Genomic DNA, 27,087 nt, shown 5'->3' with positions numbered 1-27,087 from the left:
GGAGGGGAGAGACGGCGTGTGGAGGGCGAGGGGGCGACTGGCCAGCCTGGGCCAGCGGTGGAAGGTGCCAGCAGCTCCCCAGACCAGCTCAGCCGGGGCCGCCTCCTGGGCTCTCTGGGCCCAGCCCCGTGGCCAGAGAACCAACTCCTCCTGCTTGATGGTCACTGGCCACTGCCTCTGAGGATGAGCCGGCGGCCCCCCCAGCCGAGGGGCAGGAGCCCAGCCTGGTGGCCACGCCCACAGGTGCTGGGGCCCAGGTGGAGGGGCCGCCTTCATTTCTCTCAGGTGTGGTTTTTTACAAGATTGATTTATTAACTATGATACATATCACATAAGGCCTTTTCAGTTTTTTACACCATTCCCATTGAGACAAGTACAATACTCTGTAGCAAATACATGATTTTAAAAAACAAAACCAAACAAAAACACCTCTGTCAGAGATGCCTCAGCCTTCGATGGCGGCTGACCATGCACTAATCAGGTTCGAGGCTCGAAAACCCACGACGTGTTCAAAGAAAAGTCTGGAAATTAAGCAAACATTCCTAACACCAACTAGAGGATGTCCTGGTTAAAGCCCCTAAGATACAAAGGAATAGCTGTTAGACTTTCTTTACAGACAGTTCTCCACTTTTGCTGCGAAACAGAACTGGGGCACACAGCCGGACTAACACATCTCAATACCATTAATATGCTTTTGTTTTTCTCAGGAAACTCAAAATATTTGTTAATTCAACATATATAAAGATCATTTAACATGTGAAAATACAAGTACCAGAAAAATAAGCTGGCAGCAGCACTATTCCAAATTTTCAAACAGGTTTTATTCCCATACAATTCAAAGACATCTTCTTCAATGTACACAGGGCACAGGACTCCTTCTGCCAACAATAACTTAGGCCCTGTCTAGACGGCACCGAAGTGTGACGCCACTGCCGGGGAGCTGCCCCTCCGGGAGCCAGGGCAGGCAGCCAGCTGAGGGTTCCCAGGGGAGGGGTCCCCCCGGGACAGCGACGGCAGCCCCGACCCTGTGAGCCCGGCCTTGAGCCCCGGGGCCTCGGGAGCCAAGCAGCCTTTCCCCTCACACCTCCCCCTCAGCTGTGATCCCCGGCAGTCCTGGGTGTGACTTAGGTTTCCGGCATACGCGACTCAGTCTGTCCCTTCACCTAAGCACACACGAGCGGCTTGAACCTGCCAAGCGATAGGAGTGACGGCAACTCCTCCGTGCACTGTCTGCGGACTCAGCCGTGTTTGGGAGCAGGCGCCGGGACCGTCCCCAGCAGATGTCAGAGGCTCTGGCCTCTGGGCCCATTCCCGCGCTCCACGGCCTGCCACGCCCCCAGCAGGGGGACTGTGGAGCGAGGGCACCTGCTCCCCCAGCACCCACCCAAGTCCCCAGAGCCACCTCCTTCTTGGAAAAGCAGCGCTGACTGAGCAGAGCCCTCCGCAGCAGGGGCGCCAGCTCCTGGCCACTGTCCAGGACTCTCTGCAGACCCTGCCGAAGCAGCGTGGCTCCCCTCCCAGGAGGCGGGGGGGGGGGGGGGGGGCGGGCACAGGTGGAGGTGACTTGTTTTTATGAATGTTGCAGCTTGTTTCCAAGTTTCAGGGCTGAGCTAGATGCCCCACGGCCGCAAGGCCCGCAGACCTCCAGGCCTCCAACCAGTGCCCAGAAACGGGGGTGAGGGACCCCTTCCAGCTGCTCCTGTGATGTCACCCAACGTCCACCCTGGCAAAGGCAAAGAGTATGCCAGAGGAATCTCACCCGGTGGCAGGCTTCCTGCCTTAGGCAGGACACATCGAGGTGACCGAGGTGTGGAACGGCAGTCCACCTCACGCCGCCAAGGGCAGGGAGGAACACATCGAGGAACGCAGGGAGAAGAGAGCCCCGTGGGACACTCAAGAGGGGACAGCCCAGAACCAGGGCCACTCACTAGCCACGCCTCCTGACCTGGCAGCCTCCCTCCGTGGAAGGCACTGGTGTCACAAACCCAGAGCCAGCCCCCACCAACAACCGTGTCTGCACTGGCGGACGTAGAGACCGCGCAGGGAGGGCGGGGCCGGGCACACCACACTTCGCCGTGGCCTGGAGCAGCCCCACGCCCGTGGCCTGCTCTGAGAACTGCGGTGCGGCTCCCGGAGACCCAGCTGTGAAAGCGCTTGCCAGAGCGTAACCACAGGACGAACGTGCGGGCAGGCAGCCTGTCCTGAGACTCGCCCAGGCTCTCCCATTTGGTCCGAATGCTGACCCCCCACGTGGAAGCTGAAGCCCAGGGCCACCACCAGTGGCACAGCCAACTCAGAAGAGCGGAGAGCTGCCCTCCAGCCTGAGTCAGCCTGGAGAAGAGAAGAAGCTGCAGAGCTGGCAGAGAAAGGAGAAACAAGAGGGTCCCGGGCTCTGGCCACTGCAGCTCCTTCGGGGCATGAGCCAGCGACCCCGCCTGCACCCCTTTACGCCCTGGCAGGACTGCAGCTGCCCACGAGGGCTGGCGCAGGCACTGCTGGGCCAGAGGCCACCTGGGGAAGCCTGGTTTCCGATACTTCCGCACATGCAAGAGCGCCAAGCACAGGGGTCCCCTCTCCCTTCCAACACAGCCAGCAAAGCCACCCACCCTCCACTCTCATCTGTGTCGTCTCAGGGCTGGGGGCTCGGGAGGATCCTGGTGCAGAGCTGAGGTTGCAAGCGGCAGCGTGGGGGGCGTGGCCTGGGGAGCCAGTGGGAGGGAACCGGGCCACCTCAAATGAAGGACAGTGGTCCCAGGCCACCCCCACCATCTTGAAGAGCTGACTGGGAGCGAGTGACTGTGTCCTTGAGAAAGGCTGAGATTACGTCAATGGAGGACTTTCCTCTGAGGCTCGGACTCAGAGCTGGGGAGAGGGAGCGCCAGAGAACCAGGGCTGTGACCGCAGGCAAGATGGCCCAAGCATCATCTTCCAGCCCAGGCTGCCACGGGCAGCAGGCCCGAGCCAGCAGGCGAGAAAACAGCGCCTCATGAGACAGTGACACGCCCTCCTGTACCTTGGCTCCATCTCTGACGTGCATTCTTACAAAAGGGGTAAGACGGGCGGGGACGGAGGATTTCGTTTCCCAAGCACCTGATTCTGCAATAGGACAGGAAGGCAGCCGCCCACCCAGGGGAGGGCAGGGCTGGCCGGCAGGAAGGGTTTGGGGGGCAGGGATGGTTTCGAGGCGCCTCCCACATTGTCAGGCCCCTGGCTGAAGTGCCCCGGGCCTCCTCAGACATAGCATGGGGGCTGCTTCTTAAAGTGCAAAGAGACCTGCGGGGCTGAGCGGCGTGCGGGGCCTCCAGCCCGTGCCCCGACGCCAGGTACCTTAGTGTTAGGCTGCTCGGTGCAGAGGCCGGGCTGGCAACCAGCGCGGGGGCGACCACCATCTGCAGCAGCCTCAGCAGGGTCGCTGTGTTTAGGGGCAGGGGTGGGGCACGAGAAGGGTTCTCCCAGGGGCCAGTGCAAAGGCCAAGAAGCTCCGGGGAAGGCCACTGCCCAGGGAAGGGTGGCAGGGAGGCCACGGAGGGGCAAAGGGCGCAGCGCCCTCCTCGTGACTCTGACAGTCATTAGCTCCTGATGGGCACCAGCAGACAGCAGACTTCAGTTTCCCCCACACTGCCCACTTCCCAACAGCCCTGCTAGCGGCATTTGACAGCGCAGGAGGCAAACGATTCCATGTCAACACTGACCCCGAGTGTAGGCCAGCGCCCTCCAGCTGCCCCTCCCTCCCGGGCGAGCCCCTCCATGCACACGCATGCACGCAGTAGTGTTTCCACAGCACTGTAGTGTGTTCCAGGGCAGACCAGGGTCCGGGCTGGTCTGGCGGTCTCCCAGCCTTTCCCACCGAAGGCTCAAAGCAGCTCATTGGGGAAAGGGGTGTCTGGTGATGGGACATAAGTGGGACCCCCAGCTCTCAGGCACCCACCCCCACATCCCTGTTCTGCTGCCACAAAGACAAAGACCACCTTCCACCTGTTTGCCTCTCAGAGAGGGAGGAGAACCGAGTCTTGAGGTCTGTAGTGTCTTCCTTTTTCTTCTTTAGCTCAGCGGAGGGTTCTCTCCTTTTTCTTCCAGTGTTCCTTTGTTTAAAGGGAAGGCCTCCCCGAAGCCTGTGTGTGTGTGTGGGGGTGTCGAGGGGAAGCTGCACCCGCTCTCTTGGTCCAGGCACAAGGCGACCCTCCCTCTGTTCTGATCTGCCAGGCAAACGCCCTCAGCATTGTACCCTGGGGTGGCAGAGCCTCGGCTGACGTGTTCCCAAGGAGGGTGCTACACAGGCTGCAGCCCGCAGCTGGGAGGAGGGTGCAGACACGGAAGGCGGGGAGACAGACGAGCCAGGCGGGCAGTGTTCTCCTCAGGGGCTGCAGCCCTGCCCTGGGGTGGCCCGAACCTCGGCCCCTCCGCCTCCCTCTGTGGAGGCTGTGCCGTTTCAGCAGCGGGCAGCCACCCTGAGGCTGGTGTGTGCAGACAGGCGGGCAGGTGGGGAGGTGGTCCAGAGAGCAGTGAGCATGTGGACGGCCACTGGGGCCGCTGCCTGGCCAGTTCAGTCCCCAGAGGGGTCCTAGTCAAAGGGCAGGGCCCCCTGGCCACTGCCTGTGGCCAGCCCCGGGCTCAGGGCCCTGACAGGCCAGCCGATGGTGGACTGCTGGCTGGTGCTACCGCTGAGGTCTTCAGGAGGCGACAGGGGAGAGGGGACCCCTCCCTGCCCCTGCCCCTGCCCCACGGAACCTCGTTTTGTTCAAGGCCAAATGCCACCCCATCAAAGAGAGAAGACGGAGCCCCCGGCAGCCCCAGGCCTCGGCGGCTCACAGCGTGTGTTCGGCTTGAAGCTGGGAGGGGAGCAGCGGCTGCATCGGGGACTGGGGGGTGGGTGGAGGGGACTGGGGCGGCGACGGCTGGCCGGCGACAGGTGTGGAAGTGAGGAGCGGCCCGGTGGGAGCCCCGGCGGAGGGGGAGCTGGGCGCGGCGCCGGGCGGCTCGGCGATGGGCCGGTTGTGGAAGAAGAAGGGGCACTGCTGGATGAAGAGCTCGATGATGGTCTGGTAGGTGCGCGTGGCCGTGAGCGCGTCCATGGTGCTGAAGTCGGGCCGCATCAGGGTGGGCCAGAAGCAGATAGACAGGTTCTCACTGGTCATGAGATTCACCTTGTTGTTGTGGCTGACCCTGCAGGCGACAGCAAACGCGTGCTCAGAGCCCTGATGCGGCGGGCCCGGCCGAGGCCCCATGCCAGCCGGGCCCCTGCACCGCCCCACACGCGCACGCAGCCACTGTCACCCCAGCTGCTCTTCCTGCCTGCTGCCCCACAGCCTGCAAACAGAAAAGGCGCAGGCGCAGCTCGCTGTGGCCCCGGCCCCGCCCTCTGCTGCAGCCTCTCCACCCAGCAGAGCCCGAGGAGCGGCTCTGAGACCCGGGCTCACGGGAGGCCCCCGGCCCCAGGGGAGGATGGACCGCCTCAGGGCCTCTCACCCAGACCACAGAGGAGTGGCTATGCTCTGGCTGTGCAGAGAGAGGCAGCGTGCATGTCCCCAGCCACAGCTCCTTCAGACACCACTTTGCCAAGAGAGGAATCGGTTTACCTGAAAACACACCTCTTCTGTGTGTGACTAAGTCTGGGAGATGTCAGTTCACAGGCCTCCTGCCCACCGCCCTGCACACACTTGCCTGGTCGCTGCTCTGCTCCACAGGCCCTGCCTGGGCCCCGTGTGCTGTCACACCCCAGTCGGGAGACGTGAACACTGGAGAGAGGACTCAGGGCACACCTGGGGCCATGGAGGCCCCTCAGACAGAACGAGGACGGAAACCTGAGGACGCCCCTCGGCGAGCCAGACGCACCCGCAGCGACGGGGTGGACCAGCACCCTGGCAGGCCAGGGCCCACCCCGTGGCTGGGCTGAGCCAGCGGCCTCGTCCTACTGCTACCTGGCCCTGGCTGGCGCCTTCTGCAGGAGAGAAGACCACGGCCAAGGCCTGCAGCGTACCTGTTGAGGTGCGAGATGACGTACTTGAAGACTTCGTGGTTCTCCTTCGGAAACTTCTTGAGCACCTCCTTGAGGGCATGCAGCTTCTGCTCCCGGTCGTTGATTTCTGAGGAGAGGGAAACCAAAGACTTTCACGGCCACTGCCGGCGGGTGTTCTGGGCCTCAGAGCAGATCCTGGTCCGGGGCAGAGGGTCACAGCAGGGGTCTGGCGGCCCCTGGAGGGCGCGCTCTGTGCTGGACCTTCTCTGAGGGCAGCCCTGGGCTCTTGGACAGGGCCATCCTCCTTCCTTCCCCCAAGTCTGTGCCCAAGGCCGGCACCTGGCAGTGGCACAGGCCCAGGGGCCAGGCGTACCTCTGGGTCCCAGGCCCCTGCTGAAGGGGAGCACTGTGCGCCTGGGCTTCCTGGCCCCCACCCTCAAGACTCCACGCTGCAGAGGGACTCCACCATAAAGAACACCATTCTTTGCTCATTGGGTTGCCCCTGGAGACAGGCGCCCCAGTGCAGAAAGCCTGCCTGCTTCCTGACCAGACGCGAGAGCGCCGCCACTCACCCATGCCAACAGACTGTCTAGGGAGGAGTTTGTCACAAGACCAGGGCTCTGTCCTTTTCCTAGAGTCCCAGGGACCCTCCCCACATCTCCCTCTCGGAGGGGCTGACGGAAACAGTGGGGGAATTCTTATGCAGTCCACCAAAGGGACTACGCACCCCTTCCCCGACTACTGCCCACACTTTGCCCATCAGGGAATCCTAACGTCCCGGGAGAGCGAAAACAAGCGAACCCAAAAGACACGCTCCATCCAGGCCAGGCCTGGTTCAGCTGGTCCTCAGCATCCCACGAGGCAGGGGCCGTTACTGCCCCATTTCAAGGACAGGACTCTGAGGCCCAGTGAGGCTGCAGAGCTGGGAATCACACTCCGTCCGACTGGCCATGGGCTCTGAGCAAGGCCAGCTGTGCTCCCTGGGGTCCTGGCTCCCCTTGGCCGGGAGAGGGGGCCCGGGCTAGGGAGGCAGAAATGGTCGAGAGCCCACCTGGAACCAGCTGGCCAAGACAGCTTTCTCTGAGCATGGGGTTTTCCCCACGGCTACTTGTCGGAACGGAAGGCCATCTCTAGGACTCCAGGGCTCAGAAACCCACAGGAGGGCCCCATGACGAGACGGCAGCTATGCCACTGATGGCTGTGGGTGGACAGGTCCCTAACTGGTTTGGTGGTGTGGGCTCCTTGGGGATGGATGAGAGCGCTGGGCCCTCTGCCCACAGACAGACTGTGCACACATCTGCTGACGGCTCCTGGAGGCTCAGACTCCCCAAGCCCATGTGTTCTAGGAAGCCTGTGCCCTCCGAGTTAAGAGCCTCTGCGGTAGGTGACCATGTGTCTAGAAAGTCAGGCCGGGAAGTGCGTGAGGAGCCCGGCTTGAGCTGGACTTGGAAGGACAGACGAGCGCAGATGGCTGGGGAGGGGTGGGGAGGTCCGGCGAGGGCTTGGCTGGGAGGAAGCGTTGTGTGGTCGTCCAGAACCCAAAGCCGACCCACACAGTCCTGGGTACGAATCCTGTCTGTGACACCAGTCAGCCAAGTGACACACCTGAGCGTCAGTCTCCTTGCCTGCGAAAGGGGCTGATGACAGTGCCTCCCCCTCCCTCCCTTGGTGACTCCACACGGTGAGATGAAGCGCTCACCCAGACACACAACAAGAGCCCGGGAGGCAGTCTGACTCGCAGGGAACTGGTGGAAGGGAGGCTGCGAAGACGGGTGGGGACAGAGCTATCGAGAGCTTGTGCTGGAAGGTTAATGAGCTGACACTGGTTGACTTTTTTGACTTGAAAAAAACAGTGTTTGGTAACATGTGTCTATTAGAAAATGACTAAAAAGCCCACAGGAACTAATTACATGGGGCCATTATCAGCTTCATTTCTCTGAACCCAAGATTTATTTTAAGGGCTCAACCTCAAGGGCACACTTTCTCTCTGGCCTTGAATTTGAGAACCCTTTACTGTTAAGTTTCAATGAAAAGTTCACCTAAAAACAGCAGCGCGCGCCCGGGCAGAGGCGCTGGTCCCAAGACAGCGGAGCATGTGCCCAGAGGCTCACTCCAGCTCAGGCCTCCCAGCACCCACACGGCGCATCCGCAGCGGCCTGTGCCCTCCTCGGGCTCTCAACCGCAGCCGCCCGGCTGGCCGCCCGGTGGAGGCAGGAAGAGGGCTGGTGAGGCCGCAGCCGCCCGGGATGCCCTCTCCTTCCTGTCCGCTGAGCAGCAAGGAGGGCTGCTTCCTCTGCCTCTTCCACGGTGGGCGGGGGGGCGCGGAGGGAGATCGGCCCGGTGTGACGGTCACCCAGGGACCCTCCTCGGGACGCCAGCCTCCCGCCCATGGAGCACGTGGACGCAGTGCCTAACAAGGACGGAGACGTCTACCGCCTGGTGCTCTCCCCCTTTCTCCCGCCAGCTGTGTGGTGCAGGGGCTCCTGCGCCCCGAGGAGCATCCGGAGTTTGGCGAGAGGAGGAGGTATGCCACGGAGAGCAGCAGAAAGCCTCCCCGTGCAGAGCGGGCCCAGCGTCTGTCCCCATCTTGTGAGCGTCCTTCTGAGACTCGTTCACCTCCTCCTTTGTGCAAGCAGAGCCCCGCCTGCCCGGAGGGACCTTCCCCGGGCTCAGGCTGGCAGCCTCTGCGCAGTGGCCGTGACTGCAACACTGGCGACACACCCTCACAGTCGCTCTCTGTGCAGCCCTTGCTACACAGCTGAGAGCAGGTAGGGCCAGGCTCACCCCACATGCTGGCTGAGAAAACCTGCTCACGGCAACCCCAAGGACACGAGCTGGGGAGGGGACAGAGGCTGGGCACCAGGCTGTCCCCCAGCTCCACACGCCGCCCAGGATCGCTGGCCTTCCACCACACTGCAGAGCCGGCTCCAACCTCACCGACCCTGTCTGAAAGGCGGAGGGCACCAGGGCTCGGGCCTCCCCCATGGACACACCATCCCTTTTTTTTTTTTTGAGGAAGATTAGCCCTGAGCTAACTACTGCCAATCCTCCTCTTTTTGCTGAGGAAGACTGGCCCTGAGCTAACATCCATGCCCATCTTCCTCTACTTTATATGTGGGATGCCTACCACAGCATGGCTTGCCAAGCGGTGCCATGTCCGCACCAGGGATCCGAAACGGCGAACCCTGGGCCGCTGAAGCGGAACGTGTGCACTTAACCACTGCGCCACCAGGCCGGCCCAAACATACCATACTTTTCAAATTAGATGTCACTCAGCTGAGACAGCAAAACAGGTTCAGGAGAGGCATTCTGCGGCCAGCCGAACCAAGATGCAGTCTGGACACAGACCAGGCAGTTTAGACCTGAGGCCTCAAGAACTTAGAGGGAAGAGGAGAGAGCTAGAGGCCACCGGGGACATAGAGGCTGGCTCGCCACACCCGTTATGGTCTACAGATAAACCAAGGCTCAAAGAAGTCAGAATACCGGTCCAAGGTCACAAAAATTGGTGTCAGGGAGCCTGACCCAAACCCTATTCTTGCCCTGGCTGTGCCACTCTGCGACCATCTTTAGCACCCAGGCTGTGAGCCAGGCTCCAGGCTGGGACCTGCTGCCGCCCAACTCAGGGCCCAGGGGAAAACCCCCATGGCCTTTGACCACCTCGCACACCTGCACCGCCAGGAAGGGAAACACCCGGCTCGGGGTCACAGCCCTCAGTGGTGTGTGCAGGCCCCACCTCTCCCTCGGGGGGGGGATGCCTCCCAGGCTGTCACTCTGCTGGACCCAGAACGGAGGACCTCAGGTGCCTCCTGGAGGCGTGACATTGCAGTAACCTGCTCAATGTCTCCTACCCCACCAGACCGAGGCAGGGACTGCCCCCATGTCTGTCCCTGTCCCACACAGGGCCCGGCATGTGGTGGGAGGTGAGGAATAGCCCTGGGCCCTTAAGCAGCTATCTGGCAGAAAAGAGGCAGCAGGATCCCTGAGCAGCAAAGCCGGCGACCTTGCAGGGCCGGCACTGATGCTCTCCAGCCCCGAGTTGGCTCGTGTGTGAGGGCAAGGGTGAGATGGTGAGCTGGCCTCCGGAACCACTCCGGGCCACACATCCCCTTGACAATCTGAGGAGAGCTCTGGCCCTCTCCACAGGCTAAAACGCACACACACAACCTTATACGCAGTAACGGGGGCTGACGGGGCCCTGGAACCAAAGGTCCTTAGGCTCAGAAGCTCCGGATGTGACAGAGCCAGCTCTAGGAGGCCTTCCAGCACAAAGACAGGGGACAGGGCCTGGCTGCAGCGGAGGGAATTGAGAGAGGAGGCGGTGGGGTCGGGGGGTGTCGTGAGGGGAAAAGATGCGGGGAATAACTGACGGTACTTCTGGAAGGCCGGGGCGAGGCACGAGGACGAGCCGAGACGGAAGGTTCACAGCCTTCCCCTCTGCTTCCTGAGATGCCGGTCCTACCTGAGGCCACCCCTGCAGGCAGGACCTGAGGGTCGGGTGCCACCCCTTCCACGAAGCCCTCCCCCTCAGTCCCTGCTCCCTGCGTGTTCCGCGCTGCCCGCTCCGCCTGCAGGTACCAGCACCAGGGAGGCCAGGGACAAGGGCTCAGCACAGGAGGCCGCGCCCCAGCTGGCCGCACCCCAGCAGCGAGGCTACGGCTGCTGCTCTGTCCACTTCCGAGTCTCCCTCACGTCACCGTGAATGTGGCAGGAAGATAACGGGTGAACAATCACAAAAATTTTCCTTTGTGGGCGCATTTTCAGTAATGTTCAATGTTGTGAAATCTGGAGCTAACAAAACAATTTGATAGCGACCTTGATATTTGCTGTGATGGACCCGAAACCATTTCCAAGGCCTGAACACACGCACACACAACAGCTCTTAGGTATTAAGTGGAAAGAGCTGGGCAAGTTGACGTTGCCATGGAAACCCTGCCAGGCTGGGAACAGCTACTGGGGGCTGGAGGACCTTCCTTGCATAACGACCCTCAACACTAACTTTTGCACTGCTAGGCTGGGGCCTGCTCAGTGAAACGCACCCCGTGATACACATGGCCCCACTCGTCACTCAAACGCCTTGGCCGTGAGGGGTGCTCTGCCAGCGAGGTACACTCCCCCTGCCGCCAGGTTCAAGCCGCGGAGCCCTAGCTGAGCAGCCTGGGGCACAGGAAGCACACAATGGGAAGAGGAAGTGGAAAGTGCCCGCCCTCTTCCAGGCTGCAGGGGCAGCCGGCAGCTCCCTTCCTCAGCAGCGGAGGCTGGGGAGCTGCTGTGGAAGGTGGGGAGCTGATCCCCACCAATGACACCTCCCTCTCCCCACTCCTCCAGGAAACAAGGAGATGCTATGTCAGCAGTTCCCGCAGAAACAATGGGACGCCGTGGGGTGCCGGGCCGCCACCAGCCTCTAGATGGCGCCAAGTCAAGACAAATGCTGACAGGAAGGCTCGGGCCTCCAGCAGGTGGGCCAGCCCACACCTTCTCTTCTACCTTGCGTCCGAGGCACGCTAGGAGGAAAGCAAGCCCGCTCCAGACGGAGGTCTGCTCTGTGTTTCACATCTGGGCCGGCCTGGAGCCTGCTGGAGAAGGGACCGCAGGGAGGGCCTCTCTCTCTGGACGGAGGATCAGAGCAGGAGCCGGCACCTTTCCCCACCCCAACTCATCTGGGGAACTCTGACTCCTGTCTCCAGAAGGCAGATGGGAAAGAAGGCCAGGCAACCCAGTGACAGTCCTAGAACTCCGTGCTTCCCCCATCCCTGGAGGTCTTCGGTAAGGTTAGGAGCCGTGCACAATTTCAACCCACCGAGTGCGTGGGTAACACGAGGCATAGGGGTCCTCCCGGTGGTGGAAACACACCCCATGCAGAGGTGGCCAGGAGGCCCCGCAGCCCGCAGCAGCCAGGCTCTGACGAGCACCTCCACAGTTCAGGGACGGCCTGCTAGCAGCACCTCCATCTCGTGAACCCACTAAGAGCCCGTGACCCAGGACTCACAGCCCCGTGGACTCGTGACCTCCCCCGTCTCTGCCCACCCTGTCAGCTTTGTGAGTGAACCGTGTTGCTTCAATCTCCCTCTTTTGAGTTGGACAGTGACAACATGAGACCAAAGTCCCGTGGCCCATGGCACACAGCTCCCTTTCCTCTGCCCCACCGCCCTGGCCGCTGGCAGACACCCCCTCTTGCAGCTGCATAGCAGCGGCTGCTTCCGGGGGTCTTCGCCCACCAGCGGTGCAAATCGGGAAGGCTGCCTTTGGCTGACAAGGGAGAAAGTGCTAGACGGTGGGAAGCGCCCAAGTCAGGCCCGCTGCAGCAGTACACAAAGTGCAGGAAAGACTGCCCAGTGGGAAGGCTCCCAACTGGGTGGACAAATGCCTCTTGAGAGAGGTGGGCCAGGGTGGAAACAGCTGTCATGGAAGGCGAGATGGCACACAAAGGTGGCCATGGCAAGCAGAGGTGCTAACTTGCTGCAGCCCAAGTGATCCTATGTCCAGGGCCCCTGGAGCTGTCCTTCTGCCTCCAGAGGCTGCCTGGCCCCAGACCCCGTGCCGACTTCCTTACAAGAGAGAGGAGAAAAGAGGGGCAAGAGGGGAGAGGAAAGTGGCCCGAAACGCTCAAGAGGGGTTCCAGCCTTGCCTCCAGGCCGCTCCTATCCACATCCCGCACACAGCAGGACGGGTAGTATCTGGAGGAAACGAGGGGTTGGGGAAGGTTCCACTGGCCAAGCTTACACCATCAACAGCCAAGAAGCAGGGACTTGACCCAAGTCTGACCCCCAAATCAGGCTCTTCACTCCTGGAGTTCGGGAGGAACCCGCCACTCTCTTGATGGAGCCCTCAGGGAAGCACTGTGGCCGCGAAGCAGGGGCCTAGTATGCAAAGTCCTTTGGCGTTTACCTGTTGGTTCTCTTTCCTTACATCCTTTGAGCCTCAGCTCCAAGAGCCATGGAGCCTGCCGGCTGGGGGCAGGACCCATTCCCCTGGGGCTGCACCCCTCTCCCTCAGTGCGCCCAACAGAGTCCGTGCACGCTGCCACGGCCTGAGAGCCAGGCGGCAGCCAGTACTCACTGTGCGCCTCCACCAGATCAATCTGCATGTTGTACGGGACCAGGGGGTCTGGCAGCTCTGAGAAAAAGCTCTTCATGGCACCCGCCACCGTGTTCACTGTGAAGTCCTTCTCCGCCAAGTCCAGGTTGTGGTCTGAAAGGAAGTTGGGAGAGTGAGGCCAGACCAATCAGAGCTGGGCAGAAGCAAAGGGAAAACTCAGTGCCCGGGGGAAGGCAGAGAAACCTCGAGGCGCCTGGGAGGCCGCCCAGGGCTGGCCTGGCGCCTGGGCAGAGACTCGGGTTATGACAGACTGCACGGGAGGGGGCACCCCCCGGCGCTGCTGAGAAAAGTTCTGAGATCCAGACAGAGGCTGCCACGCGCCGTCCCCGTCCAAGGCCACCCTCCGTGCAGAGGAGCTGCACTCCTTCCCTCCCAGTCCCCGGGCCTGGCGTGGATGTGCTTTTCCTCACACCCTCTCCACCACGGAAAAAAGGAGGGCGTGTTCCTAAAAGGCCGGCTCACTGTCCACAGCGGGTTATAAAAATGGTACCATCGTGGAAGGAGGGCAAGCAGACTCGCTGTTCTCCCTCAGGCCCCTCCCAGCTACGACACCACTGACTTCGGTCTCCAACTTTTCCTTCGTACTTTATTGTGTTCCTGATTTGTAAGAACCATCCACTGACAGGGAAGAGCTGTCACGGGTGGGGGGTATAAACTGGGTTACAGACTCTTGCGTATATGCAAGCGCGTGGTCAAGTGCATGGCGATAACCTCGCTGTGACCTCCTGAATCCTCTCCCGTGAGATTAACAGGTGTTTCCCTCCTCTCGTGCGTCACCCGCTCCCAGGGCGGGCTAGCAGAGACTGACCGTGGTGTCGCAGAGCGCTCTGGCCCTGGGGCCTGGGCGGGCGTCTGCTTCCTGCAGCTGCACACTGGAAGCCGCCCTGTCCCGCGGGCCTGCACAGGCTGCCTGGCTTCTGGGCCAGGCTTGGTCCCCTCAGGCCCAGCTACAGGTGTGGCGGACCCTACCTCAGGCGACCTTCCTCTCTGGCCACTGACATCTGGGAACTGTTACTGCTTTGGTCATCTGCTTCTGGCACGGGCGGGGGTGACTTCTCCTCCACACCATGCTCAGTTCTAAGAGGCAGGGGCCTGGCCGCTGGGTTAGGGTGAAGCAGATCCGGCTGCTGACTCCAGGCCTCTCAAAGCCGAGCTGGCTAGGAGACGGGAGTCCCCGCCGAGAGCTGGGCTAACTCACCGGAGCTCAGCTGTGGGAGTCTGGGTCCCAAGGCTCAGCTAATCACAAACGTCCCCTCGCTGTGTTTCTCTTGTGCAGGGACTTTGTGAGGAAGGTAGTCATGGTTGCGGGTACTCCGGGGGCCCCAGCAAAAGAGAACTGTCACCTGACTTTGATACCACGCATCTGCAGTCATGCCTGCATGGCCCAGGCCCCGGGAAGCAAAGCTCTTGCGTGGAGAATGCGGCACACGCCAGTGTGACCTGGGACAGTGCTGTGGGCTGCTTGGCGGGGATGATGCTCCGTGTGCTGACAGGCCCGCCCCCTCCTCTGTGGGGGTGTGACCATGGAGGCAAGGCTAACCGGGTCAGACGCTTGCTCTTCCTCAGTCCCCAAGCCAGCACCTCTTGGCCTGGGGGGCGTGGGGCAGGAGCAGCCCCGAGGCCCCCAGTGCGCAAGTGCAGCTCCCGCCCTGACCGGCTCCAGCCTCCGACGCTGGCAGGGCTGCGGCCTTACCTTGGTCGAACTGCCTCTGCAGACTCTCCATCTCGGACTTGTTCCCGCTCACCCGGTAGATGCCTTCGGTGCTCAGTCCTGGGGAGACACAAGCAGGCTCTTGGGCGCAGGAAGCGGAGAGCAGAGGGCGGGAGGCCCGGCCCCGAGGAAGGTGACCGCTTCCAGAGGCACCCACCGTGCGACGGGGCTGTGCGCCCTGCTTTTCCTCGATGCTTCAAGCCACTTTCCCCCATTTTCTTCTTCAGTTAAAAATTTTAAAATACTTGTTTTTTGTAAAAGTTACAATAATATAGAAGAACATCAGCCAAAGATAACTTTTGTCTATATTTTGATGTACACTCTTAAATTTTAATTTTTTAAACAAAATGGAGATAATACTTTTAACCCACTCTTTTTACTTACAAAGTACGTTGTAAATTCACTTTCATCATTAAATAGTCTTATTCTTTACAACATGATTTTAAAGACATCAAAGTATATAATAACTTTAAAAATAGTCCCACTGTTAATCATTTAGGTTTTTCCAAGTTTTCACTGTTAGAAATAACCTATATTATGTTTTTGGATTGCTAGTAAGTTTACCAGATTTGGGCAGTGTGCATTTCTTTGTGAATTTTCTATTCACGCTCTTGTTCATGTTCCTATAGGAGCGGTTTTTCTCATTTTATACTCTTCCTATTCCTACATCAGATATCCTTTATTTCTTCCTTATTTTTTAATATTTTTTTTTTTTTAGATTTAACTTTGTGATTCTTCTGGAACTTGCTTGGAGGACAAGTGTTAGGTAGGGAAAAAAAAAACTAAAATTCAATCAAATAATACAGAAGAATGGGGCTGGCTCCATAGCCGAGTGGTTAAGTTTGCGTGCTCCTCTTCAGTGGCCCAGAAGTTCACCCATTCAGATCCTGGGCATGGGCATGGCACCGCTCACCAAGCCATGCTGTGGCAGTGTCCCACACAGAAGAGCTAAAATGACCTATAACTAGGATATAAAACTATGTACTGGGGCTTGCGGAGGGAAAAAAAAGGAGCAAGATTGGCAACAAATGTTAGCCCAGGGCCAATCTTCCTTACAAAAAAGCATACTTAAAAAAAAATAAATAAATAAATAAATAAATATATATATATATATATATATATATATATATATATATACAGGGGCTGGCCTGTGGCCGAGTAGTTAAGTTCACAAGCTCCGCTTCGGCAGCCCAGGGTTTCGCCGGTTCGGATCATGGGCATGGACATGGCACCACTCGTCAGGCCACACTGAGGCGGTGTCCCATATGGCACAACTAGAAGGACCCACAACTAAAGAATATACAACTACATACTGGGGCGATTTGGGGAGAAAAAGCAGGAGGACCTAAAAAAATATATATATATATATATACATAAGAATATAAAGTATCAAGCGAGAGACTGACACCCTGCACCCTCCACTCCCGCCCTCGGCAGAGTGTGCTGTTCAGCCTGGAGTGGATTCCAAGCGCTGCTGGCCGACCCCGTCTCTTCTCTTGGGAAAGGAAAGCCCACTGTTGCACCCCCTGGATCACAGTCTAAAGGACAGTGAAGTCATCGTGAAAACCAAGACAGGATCTCATGGCCAAACCAACGCTGGGTCCCTTCTGAAGACTGTGGCTCTGGGCAGCTCGGGTTAGCCAAAGGGGCACTGAGGCGGTGCCCGGAGCTACCACTGAGCACCAGAAGGCGGTGTGGGCAGCGCAGAGAGGACCAGGCCCTGACGTCCATTAGCAGGCTCCTGAGCGCCAAGCGTCTCAAAGTCAGTTATCACTGTCACTGCTGCCTCTGGAGAGGCACTCATCAGGTGAGACGAGAGCAGTCAGCCTGTTTCCGGGGCCTCGGATTGGTGGCAGGTGAACTTTGAAAACCATCCCAGCAAATCATCAATTCCCTGGCTTAAACACTGTTAACTGCACACGCCTTTCACCCCAGAGCAAAGGGGTTAACGGATCACCTGGACACCCTACCGTGCGATGCCCAGTCACAGAGGAGCCGCCATCACTGCACTACCCAAGAAGTGTAGACCCTTCCCAAGCCGGGGCCCCGGGTGCACCCTGGCTCAGCGGTGCCCTTCCTGCTGCCCTCCCTTTGGGGGTGGCCATTTCCTGAGCGGTCACTATGCTGTGCACTGGGCTAGGTGCTTTCTTGCATCCATTCACCACTCACTCATTTTTTAAATGAATGATGATGCCATCGAATCCTCAGCCCCGTATGGCAGGAGCTACCGGATAGAGAGAGAATACAGATGAAAAGCAAGGTTCAGAGAGGTGAAGTCCTTGCCCCAAATTGCACAGCTGATAAAAGGCAGAGTGGCCTACGCCCACAGTCAGAGGTCAGGACTGGAGCCCGCTCAGCACCTCTACTCAGTAATTCTACAACGGTCTCTTTGCTCAGTGACTTTTCTAAACGGTTCTCAGACATGTTTAAACTTTCTATCTAGTTCGCATTTCGGGTAACACATGTCGCACACTTCCACATGAACTCATCCACATTTGGCAAGCCCTGAGCATGTGTCAGCAGGCTCCAGCCTTCACCCAGGTTGAAAAAATGACTATTTCCTGTATGCTCTTCCCTTTACCTGATATCAGCCTTCTCTGAGACAAAAAGAAAACAATGCTACAAGTGAAGTGGCAGGAGCTTAGAAAGCCCTTGATAAAGCAGCAGGGCCCAGTTCCTGAGCGCCGGCGCAGGAGGCGCGCTCTGACTGCCCCAGCCTCACGCCGTCCGTCACCTTCTGGCAACCCTGACCCTCAGCGTGGACGGCGGGGTCCTCTGCACTGTCTCCTGATGACCGCCTGCCCCGGCATCCCCGGGTGGAAGACAAAGGGCAGATGAGCTCCCTGGGACTGATCAGAGGTGTGGGCTTGCTGACACCTCACCAGATGACGATCACAAAAATGCAAGCACGTGAAAGCGCAAGGCCAGCTCCAGAGCACCAATTCATCATCAACTTAGTATTTCCTGTAATCTGGATGCATGTTTATTTTACGAAATCCCGCCTCAAAATAGCAATTCTGCCGCTGCCCTGCACAACACCACAGCATAATTTAGGAAAGGTGTCATTTGCTTGGCCAGTACAATTTTTTCACAACTACTAATTAGACATCAATTAAATGAAAACAAAACCTTAGAGCAGACTGCAAACCCTACGACGGCTGCTAGTGAAACAGGGCGAGCACCGCAGGTGAGAACCAGGCCGCCTGACGCACGTGCAGCTTGCCAAGGAGCCGAGCCCAGCGCAGGGGGAGGGCTGGGGGCCTGCAGCAGGCCGCCGGGCAGAGACGCTGGACTCTCAGGGGTGTGCGTCCTGAGACCCACGGCCCTACACAGAAGCAGTCCGGGGCGACCCTGGCTCACACCTGCCAACAGAAAGCCAAGTCCTTACCGACAGTAACCGCAAACCACACTCTCTACCCCACGCCCACGAGCCCAGCTGAGAAAGCTCTGACCGTAAACTCTGAGGCCTCTCTAGCCATCAGAACTCTCCCAAGATCCACTGCCAAAGCAGGGGCCTGGCTACAGCTCTTTTCTCTTCCTTTTTTAAAAAAGCCCTGCTGGTTTCAAAATCTTCTCTGTTTCAGTTACTTTGGGAATGGAACAAGAGAAAGTTCAGAACGGCCAAGGTCACTATCTTCAAAGATCTGGTCAAGCGCCACGGAGGACAATCTTGTTTCAACAGCTCGAGGACAGAGGCACGACTAAGAATGGGAATTCAGGAGGGCAACATTCTCTCAATGTGTAAGATGACTACGAAGAGCGGCGGCGTCATTCGGCAGAACGGCCAGAGCTGGTGACCTCGCTCCTCCCCGGATAGCCCTCTGGGAGCTGTCTGGCAAGATTAATACCTGGTGCAGGAAGACAGCTAACAACAACAACAAACCCTTTACTGTATGCTTACTGTGTGTGCGGCACACGAGAAGCGCTCACAAAGCATTCTGACGTGAGTTCTCACAGCCCCTTCAGAGAGGCTGTCACTAACCCCATTTTACACGCGGCAACGCAGAGGCTAAGAGGTTAAGGAACAAGGTCAGAGAGCTAGTGAGTTGCCATCTGAACCCCACCTGACTCTAGGACCTGCATTTTTCCTACTATGTCCTCAATCGCCAGCTCTCAAAATTGGGCAGGCATCAGAATGCCCTGGAGGGCTTGTTATAATACACGTTCCAGGGCTGGCCCCGGGGCCGAGCGGTTAAGTTCGCGCGCTCTGCTGTGGCAGCCTGGGGTTTCGCTGGTTTGGATCCTGGGCGCGGACATGGCACCACTCATCAGGCCACACTGAGGCGGTGTCCCACATGCCACAACTAGAAGGACCCACAACTAAAAATATATATGTACAACTATGTACTTAGGGGGCTTTGGGGAGAACAAGGAAAAATAAAATCTTAACAAAAAGAAAAGAATACAGGTTCCAGGGCCCTGCCCGTTGAGTCTGAGGCTGCTGGTTTGGGGTGGGGCCCAAGAACCTGCATTCCCACATGCCCCGGGGTGATCCTGATGCTGCTGGTCAGGGCAGCATGCTTGGAGAACTGCCACTCGAGAAGACAGCCCAGGCCTGAGGTGTCTCTGACTCCTGAATTCTATGACTCAGTAAAATCGGGGGCAATACACAAGGAAAAATAGGTGGCAGATACTTTAAACAAAGCCTTCCCCAAAAGTATTAAAATTGTTGCTTTTTCTATGTAAGCAAGAACTTCTGCATTATTTACATTTTGACCATGGCCATGTATGACTTTCACAAAAACATTAGAAACAGTGAAGAGAAAAGTAGAGACTTACTCTTTCTTTCAGTAAATACGTACTGAGCGCCCGCAAGGCAGACAGGCTCCTTTACAGAGCTCTCAGGCGTCGTCTTCCTCAGCACTATTCTGGTGGGATAAGAAGGCTGGATGGCCCACAGTGCCAGCCACGAGGCGGTCCCCATGGCTGAGAACTGACATATTTCACCCCGACTTCCAGTCGGAGCGGCTGCCGCTGACCCTGACTCCCGAGAGATGCCTGCTGCACTTGGCAGGAGGGCACTAGGAAAATGGACGGGTGCCCCGCGGGAGCCCGGACAGCACGGGGAGAATCCCCCCCTGCCGTGGTGTGTCTGACTTCTGAAATGCCCGAACAAGTTTCCACTCCTGGATCCCGAGCCCCGCTCCCCAGCGCCAGCGGCCCTGGCGGCCGTCTGCCCGCAGCCTGCCGGGTCAGGCTTCGCCTCAGCTCATCGCACCAGGACCCAGTTCCTTCTAAGTTTCCTTTCTAGCAACAAATCAATACTTCCTCCAAGACAAATTCTGACTTGTTTATTTATTTTATTTTATTTTTTTTAAATTTTTTTATTTTTTCCTTTTTCTCCCCAAAGCCCCCCGGTACATAGTTGTATATTCTTCGTTGTGGGTCCTTCTAGTTGTGGCATGTGGGACGCTGCCTCAGCGTGGTTTGATGAGCAGTGCCATGTCCGCACCCAGGATTCGAACCAACGAAACACTGGGCCGCCTGCAGCGGAGTGCGCGAACTTAACCACTCGGCCACGGGGCCAGCCCCCTGACTTGTTTATTTTTTACTTTCTATATTTAGATACGAAAACTCAGCACTTTAGTCCTTTAAAAAAATTTTAATTGGTGCTGCCAAGTGCTCCAAATATCCCCACACCAGACAGGTCTCAGCTACTAAACAGTTTTTGCCGACTTTCCTGGAGGCTGGAAATACATCTAGTGGGCCATTCCCCTTCTCGTTCATCTGTCCCCGAGCTGCGTCGCAGGCAGGCTAAGTTTCAGGCCAGCGCGATGCCGGGCACTCAGGGAGAGAAGGAGACCCGCGTAGGCAAGAAATCCAAATTGTCTTGAAGAGGGCTGGCCTCTGGGGAACCGCAGGAAGCTGTCCCGGCGGGTCCAATGCCAACGGTACATCCAGGGCCTTCTTTCGGGGATGGCAGGGCAGCACCCGCCTCGACGGAAGACCAAAAGGCTAGGGGGCAGCAGAGCGCCGAGGGGAGAGGCAGGAGCAACTCGATGGCTGGAAGGCTGGGCCGGGGCTCCACGTCCTCCCAGTACAACAGAGAAGCGTGCCCCGCCCCGGAGGGCGCATTTAAGATCTTAGCACAGGCTAAGGGGGCAGCCGGTACCCTAACGAGGGCAGTGGAAAGCAAGCTGGCAGGTGGAGGAGCACCGAACTGTGCTGTCAGGGAGCCCGGGGTTCGAGCCCTGCCTTCTTAGGCTGCTGCGGGAACGATGGGGAGCCCCCAGGCAAAGCCCCAGCAGAGCACCGGCCTCCTGTGCCTCCCCCCTGCCCTCTCAACAAGCCTCGACAGCAGCGCCCGCCTTAGGCAGGGCCGTTTCTCAGGGCTTAGCCAAAACACGCCGGTCCGCAGAAAAATACTTACAAACACGCATGGGCTCTGACACTAGAGTGACCTCAGGCTCTGTCTTAGAGCCTGCTGGGGGACAGGACAAGTCACTCCAGAGTCTTGGGTCCCTCATCAAAAATGGGGGTGTTGATTAATGACGCTGTTGAGACGTGGTGAATACTGAGATTACTTCTATGAAAGTAAATGATACAAATGGCTGGCACACTGAAATAATAAAGGCAATAAAATAATAATTTTGCTGAGGGCTTACTATATACCAGGCACTTTTCTAAGCTCTTCACTAGAATTATCAGTGAATCTGCCCAATAATTCCTTGAGGTAAATATTATTTTTATTCCCACTCTACAGACAGCAAATGAAGGCTCAGGGAGGCTAAGTCAGCTGCCCAAGGCTACAGAGCTGAGTAAACAAAGGGGACAGGATCTGAACGGGCTCACTCAGGTCTCTGTCTTAGATGATTGTGCTTCTAAATGTTATGCTCCTAAGTCCGACATTCACCCCTGTTCCCTTCTCCCTTAAACATTCTACGGAAGACACATCCTACAAACGCCAGATTCCTTCTGGGTTATACGGATTCCGATCGCCCTGTGTTTAGTCACCGGCACTCATCTCTTCACTCACACCCACTCAGTGTTCGTCTGTCCACTGGAGAGGGAGTGGGTAGAGCTGGAGACGAGGGCCGGTCCGGTGGCACAGCGGTCAAGTGGGTTCCCCGGTTCGGATCCCGGGTGCGGACATGGCACCACTTGGTAAAAGGCATGCCGTGGCAGGCGTCCCACGTATAAAATAGAGGGAAGATGGGCACAGATGTTAGCTCAGGGCTGATCTTCCTCAAAAAAAAGAGCTGCAGACGAGGGGTCGTCAGCCCCCCCAACCCCCTCGGCAGAAGGCAGCCAATGGGAGTGCCCTGCTCTCCCCCTGCGATGAAGGCCCGCCCCTGAGCACATCAGAGTCCCCATCCCTGTGGCTCCCTGTGCTGGAAGGGTTTTCTGACTCTTCTGCTACTTGAACGCTAGTGTCGCTCTCGCCCCTCCAGAGCCCCTTTGTGAGCTGTCTTCCCTGGTAATTCCCCCGTCACTCAAGATCTGTTTCTGGCAATGCCAGACGCCCGTTCTCCCCACGACAGAGTGCCACTAACACTCTATTATGACTGCTTGACCAGTGCCAGCCCCACAACTAGGCGTGGTGGCTTTACAAATTTCTAGCATCACCATCCGTACACACAGCCACGCCATAAATCTCTAGGCTGAGGGGGAGGGAAAGGAGAGATCTGGGGGGAAGAGAGGAAAATATCACACCAGCTCTGGGGCATCATATGGCTCCAGCATCTGGCTGATCCTTGCTCAGCTACCCATGTATTTACTGTCATTAACTGTGAAAGAGGGCTTCTGGGCCCTGCTCGGAGCCAAACAAGGGGCTGGTTTTTTCCTGACTTTCAAGGAAATGCAAACCCCAATAGAGGTGCTTAAGAAAGCACACTGGCAAAGTGACCTCCAGGCCAGCCTAGAGTTGATGCAGCCCGGTACGGGCAGCCGGGACGGGAGGGCAGAGGAGTGTGACCCCTGATTGAGGGGAGCAGACTGCACTCTGCAGAGCGGCAGTGCGTGTTCAAAGCGAGGAGCAGCTGGGAGACCCTCCTGCCAACAACACGCGCGTCCTTTGGGCTCCGAGTGTGACTTCGCCAGCACACCCACGCAAGCCCCATGGCACAAGGGTGATGGCAGGTTGGCTCTGAAGAGAGGTGCTGCCACCATAGCGAGGGGTCTCCCTAGCTAAACAAAGAGCTCCCAACAAAGCAAGCACCCCTGCCAGCACACACAGGTACAGTCACCCACTACCGCAGCTCCCCGCACACGATGCCCAGTTCACACGCACGGCTGCCCCAGGGGAAAAGGCCCTGAGGTCACAGGCAGATTCCTCCCCAGAGATAATGAAGGCAGAGGTTGACTTCCTTCAGGTTCCTGATTCCCAACGAACCACGACAGCAACACAGATGTCACCAATCACAGCCTAGTGTCCTCCCGCTCCTAGTCTCTCTTCTTCACTAAGGAAGAGCACTTTCCACAGGTGAGAAGCCCAGAATCCTCTGGCAGAGAAGCTGACTGTGGCCCCCACTGGCCTACAATCCTTCCATTCTGCATCTAGAATAAAATACCAGCTTCCCCACACATGGCCTGGGGGCCTGCTGCCACCCCCCACCCCATTCACTCCAATCCCGCTGGCCTTCCAGGGCCTCAGAGCACGGGCCCCTTCCTGCCCCAGGGCCTTTCCACATGTTGATTCTTCTACTTATGCCTCCATTTTTGGCCGGCTAACCACTGCTCCCTCAGAGAGGACTCCCAGACCGAAATTAAGTTTTATGATAACAATAATCCCTGACATTTACTCAGTGCTTATCCTGAGGGCCAGGCACAAGGAGAAGCATTTTCCACGCATTATCTCAGCAACCCCTCATGACAAGTCTATGAGTTGGGTACGACCATTATTATTCCCATTTCACCACGGAAGAAACTGAGCCACATGGCAAACCCACAGCAGGGCTGCGATTCGAACCCAGGCACCCGGAGCCTCCTTAGTTTAATCCTCACACTCCACGGCCTCCATACTTCTCCTCCATAGCACTGGGCAAAATCTGAAAGTCACCGTACACTTGTGATTATTTGCTGAGTGCTGGTCCCCCCAGGAGCCCATGAGAGCAGGCAGGGTTTTCTGATTACCCTTCTGTGAACCTGGACCCTATCCGGAAACGGCATTCAGTATGCATTCATGGAAAGGAGGGAAGGAGGGATGAATGCTGGAAAATGAACGTGCGGGGCTTCTGTAGTCAAAGAGAGGGAGGAAGTGGACTCAAGCAGCTTGTTCTCCACCAGCCTGGTGCGTCAAGGCACACCGGCGGGCCTTCCCAGCCCACGTAATGAGGGAAAGAGAAAGCCTCAGGCTGGCCAGCATCCAGCAGGTGTCTCATAAACAAGCGCACACCCCCACCTGCCGCCATGGACTGGCTGAAGGCCTCCTCCTCTCCTCCCCCTCTAGTGAGGTCACAGGACTCAGGACGCCCAGGATCTCACCAGAGTCGCTCATCTGCTGTTCTGTGTGTTCTCCCGATTTGGGCTGCTCACTCTTAGAGGGCAGAACCACAGTGTGGCTCCGGTTGGGATCTCTTACAAGAGGGCTGTGACACCCCTTTCCATAAGCTGGACAGAAACACACACACACACACACACAAGGGGAGAGACAGTGAGGGCCAAAGGGGCTCCCCAGGTAACAAGCGGACGGCAGCACCAGGCCAGCTCCACGAGGCCCAGAGGAGGCCCTGCAGCCGAGAGCGGTGGCTGTTCCCTGGGCCGCTCCGCCTGCTGTCCGGCCTGTCGGGGCAGACACAGTCTCCTCTCCTCTCAGCCTGCTAAGGGCAGGGCAGCCTGTCCGTCCAGGCCCCTGGCTGCAGAGGGAAAGTGCAACAGAACAGCCAGGCCCGGCAGGCCTGTCGGAGCTGTCTCTGGGATGTGGGCTTCCACCCAGACTATTTGTGTCTTGGATGGAAGGGCAGCATGACTCTGTGAAACGAGTCCTACTTCTCTTTGGCTGCTGGGCTCTCCAGGCAGCCTGCCAGGGCATGCTGCTCTGCGATCAGGGCATTGGGTCCTGAGGAAATCCGCTAGCAACGCTGAGCCACAAGCCACACGAACTCCTCCTATCTGGAAGAGGCAGAGTGGAGCCGGCTGCTGCTTTTGTGGTTCGGGGGCTTCTGGAATGCAAGTGACTCGTGTTTAACTCACAAGCAAGCAGAAAATGGGAGGGTGGTGAGAAACGTGCACAGGGGAGGTAGTCAAAAAAAGTGGAGAAAGCTTTGTTTTAAAACTATTTGGATCCTGGGAAAGTGACTCGCTAACGAACCTAGAATTACGGGGCGAGGGCGAGATTGAGTAAGAGAACACCCACCAATGCCACGGCTACGAAACCGCACACCCGTCTCAGCACTTTACCATCAACTCACGGCAGCAGAAATACGGCAATTACTCACATAAAGCCTGCTGGTACACTCAGACTGCAACTGCGCCTATTAAACAGTTACCGTGAGGGGTGGGAGGACCCACACCGAAACGAGCGGCCTTCTCTGAAAAACAGAATTACAGAGGTCCAGGCTGACTGCGGGAAATCGCTGACTGGATCTAAAGCTCAGTCCCGCCGAACTCCTCCACGACAGCCCTAGAAGGGGGCGGTGATGAATGTGGGTGGGACTCCGGAGCCTTTTTATGGTAGCTGCTTCTCAAGTGAGAAGGAACTTGGTAAAATTCCGAGTCCGTTCACTCACGCGATGAAGCTCACAGTTTCACCAGCCTGAAGCCCCGAAGAAAGGGCTGGAATGCTGGCCCTTTCCGTTCTGACGGGCGGGAGGGGTGTCGGTTTCCTCTCTTAGAAAGAGAGATCAGTGCCACTTTGAGATTAAGACCATCTCCAAGTCACGGGAAATGAGCTAACGCAGCATGTAGGAGCCTCGGGAAGCAGACGTCCCGCGTGAGCCCAGCTTCTCCGGGGCTGCTGCTGCCACAGGCAGGCTGGCCCAGCGCGCGGCTCTTCCCGTCCAGGGCACAGGGCCTGCTCAGCCCTCGGGGCGCTCAGAGGGGCAGAGGAAGCCCACTGGCAAGGTCTCACATTTGGGAACTTTGTGGGGAGGGCAGGAGCATAATAGGTAATATGTATTTGGTCTTTGTCCCTAGTTCCTGGCACAGAGCTCCTAAAACCCTTGGAATTTCCTGAGGGATAGAAGCAACCTCTGTTATTCACAACAAGCGCCTTCCAACCACATCTGAGTTTCCGACAACGAGGGGGCTCCTGGGAGCCTCCAGACAGCTTCTGGACGGGGACTGCTCACCAGAAAGACCCAGCCTCCATGAAAGGGTGAGTAGTTCCAGCCCCTGCCCCGCGGAAGGCTGGAGACGGAGCTGGATCAATCCTGCCGCCGCAATGGAAGCTCCCTAGAGCCCTGAACGCAGGGACAGGAGTGCTCCCGGCTGGCAGACACGCAGAAGTGCCGAGAGGGTGGCGTCTCGGGGGGCGGGGGTGTGGGGGTGGGCAGCAGGGAGCTCTGTGCTCTTTAGCACAGACCTCGTTCTCCACGTCTCTTGCAGTCCTTTGTTCTGGAGGTGTGCCTTTTATAATAAACTCTAACAGTAACAGTAACTAGCATTTTCCTGAGTTCTGTGAGTGGTTCTAGCAAATTCCTGAAGCTATGGGGAGGGTGCGGGAACCCCTGCCTCTGTGGCCATGCAGACATAAACGTGGGCAAAGGCCCCGATACTTCCAACTGGTGCCTGAGTGAAGGCACTCGTGTGGGACTGAGCCCTTACACCTGTAGAGTCTGATGCCAACTCTGAGGAGCTGGTGTCAGAACTGAATCCTAGGACACCAGGCTGGCGTCAGAGAGATGGAGAAGCGGTGTTGGAGAAGACCCCATGTATTTAGTGTCAGAAGGAAAAAAAAAAAAAGAAGCTGTGAGGCATGAGAGAGAAAGAAGGCTGGTCTGATGCAGGGTCAGCACGTAGTAAGCAGAGCCCAGGATGCGCTGGCCCGAGTCCCCTGCTCCAGGAGTTGTCAGGGCCCACCTGATCTGTCCTCTTTGGGCTTCAAATTTCCCCAGTGAAGGGAGGCAACACGGCCCAGGAGGCAGCGGCTCTGGGTTAGAAGCCCAGCTCCGATCTGTATCGTTCTGATCTCATTTTCCTCATTGCAACACTGGAAGTTACACCTACCTCAGAGGACTGCCATGAGAACGAAGTCAGATGCACGGAAACACGGAGCACAGGACCTGGTAATGTGAGCTCCAAACGGGCACCTGGTGCATATCCTCTCCCTTAACACGCACGACTACCCTGCAAGGAAGCTATTTTTATCCTCATTTTACAGCCAAGGAAACCGAGACTCAGAGATGCTGAGGAACTTGCTCAGGGTCACACCTGCCACGCTGCTCAG

At 57.8% G+C, this 27,087-nt stretch overlaps 1 protein-coding gene across 3 annotated transcripts in view; it reads right to left on the bottom strand.

The window, feature by feature from the left end:
- Positions 1-288: 288 nt before the first annotated feature.
- The window catches only part of ARHGAP35 (Rho GTPase activating protein 35), a 111,059-nt gene continuing 84,260 nt past the window's right edge, over positions 289-27,087 (bottom strand). For all 3 annotated transcript variants that reach the window (XM_070633056.1, XM_070633057.1, XM_070633058.1), the window contains exons 4-7: positions 14,745-14,822; positions 13,013-13,144; positions 5,978-6,083; positions 289-5,163 (exon numbers count right to left, since the gene is read on the bottom strand). In XM_070633056.1, the coding sequence (XP_070489157.1) occupies positions 4,806-5,163; positions 5,978-6,083; positions 13,013-13,144; positions 14,745-14,822 (674 nt within the window). In that variant the 3' untranslated portion in view covers positions 289-4,805. The remainder of the gene's footprint in view (positions 5,164-5,977; positions 6,084-13,012; positions 13,145-14,744; positions 14,823-27,087) is intronic.

This window comes from Equus przewalskii, chromosome 9 (genome assembly GCF_037783145.1).
Source record: "Equus przewalskii isolate Varuska chromosome 9, EquPr2, whole genome shotgun sequence".
Taxonomy (NCBI): Eukaryota; Metazoa; Chordata; class Mammalia; order Perissodactyla; family Equidae; genus Equus; species Equus przewalskii.
The sequence above is the reverse complement of the archived record's forward strand: the minus strand, read 5'-3'. Positions and strand labels throughout refer to the sequence as shown.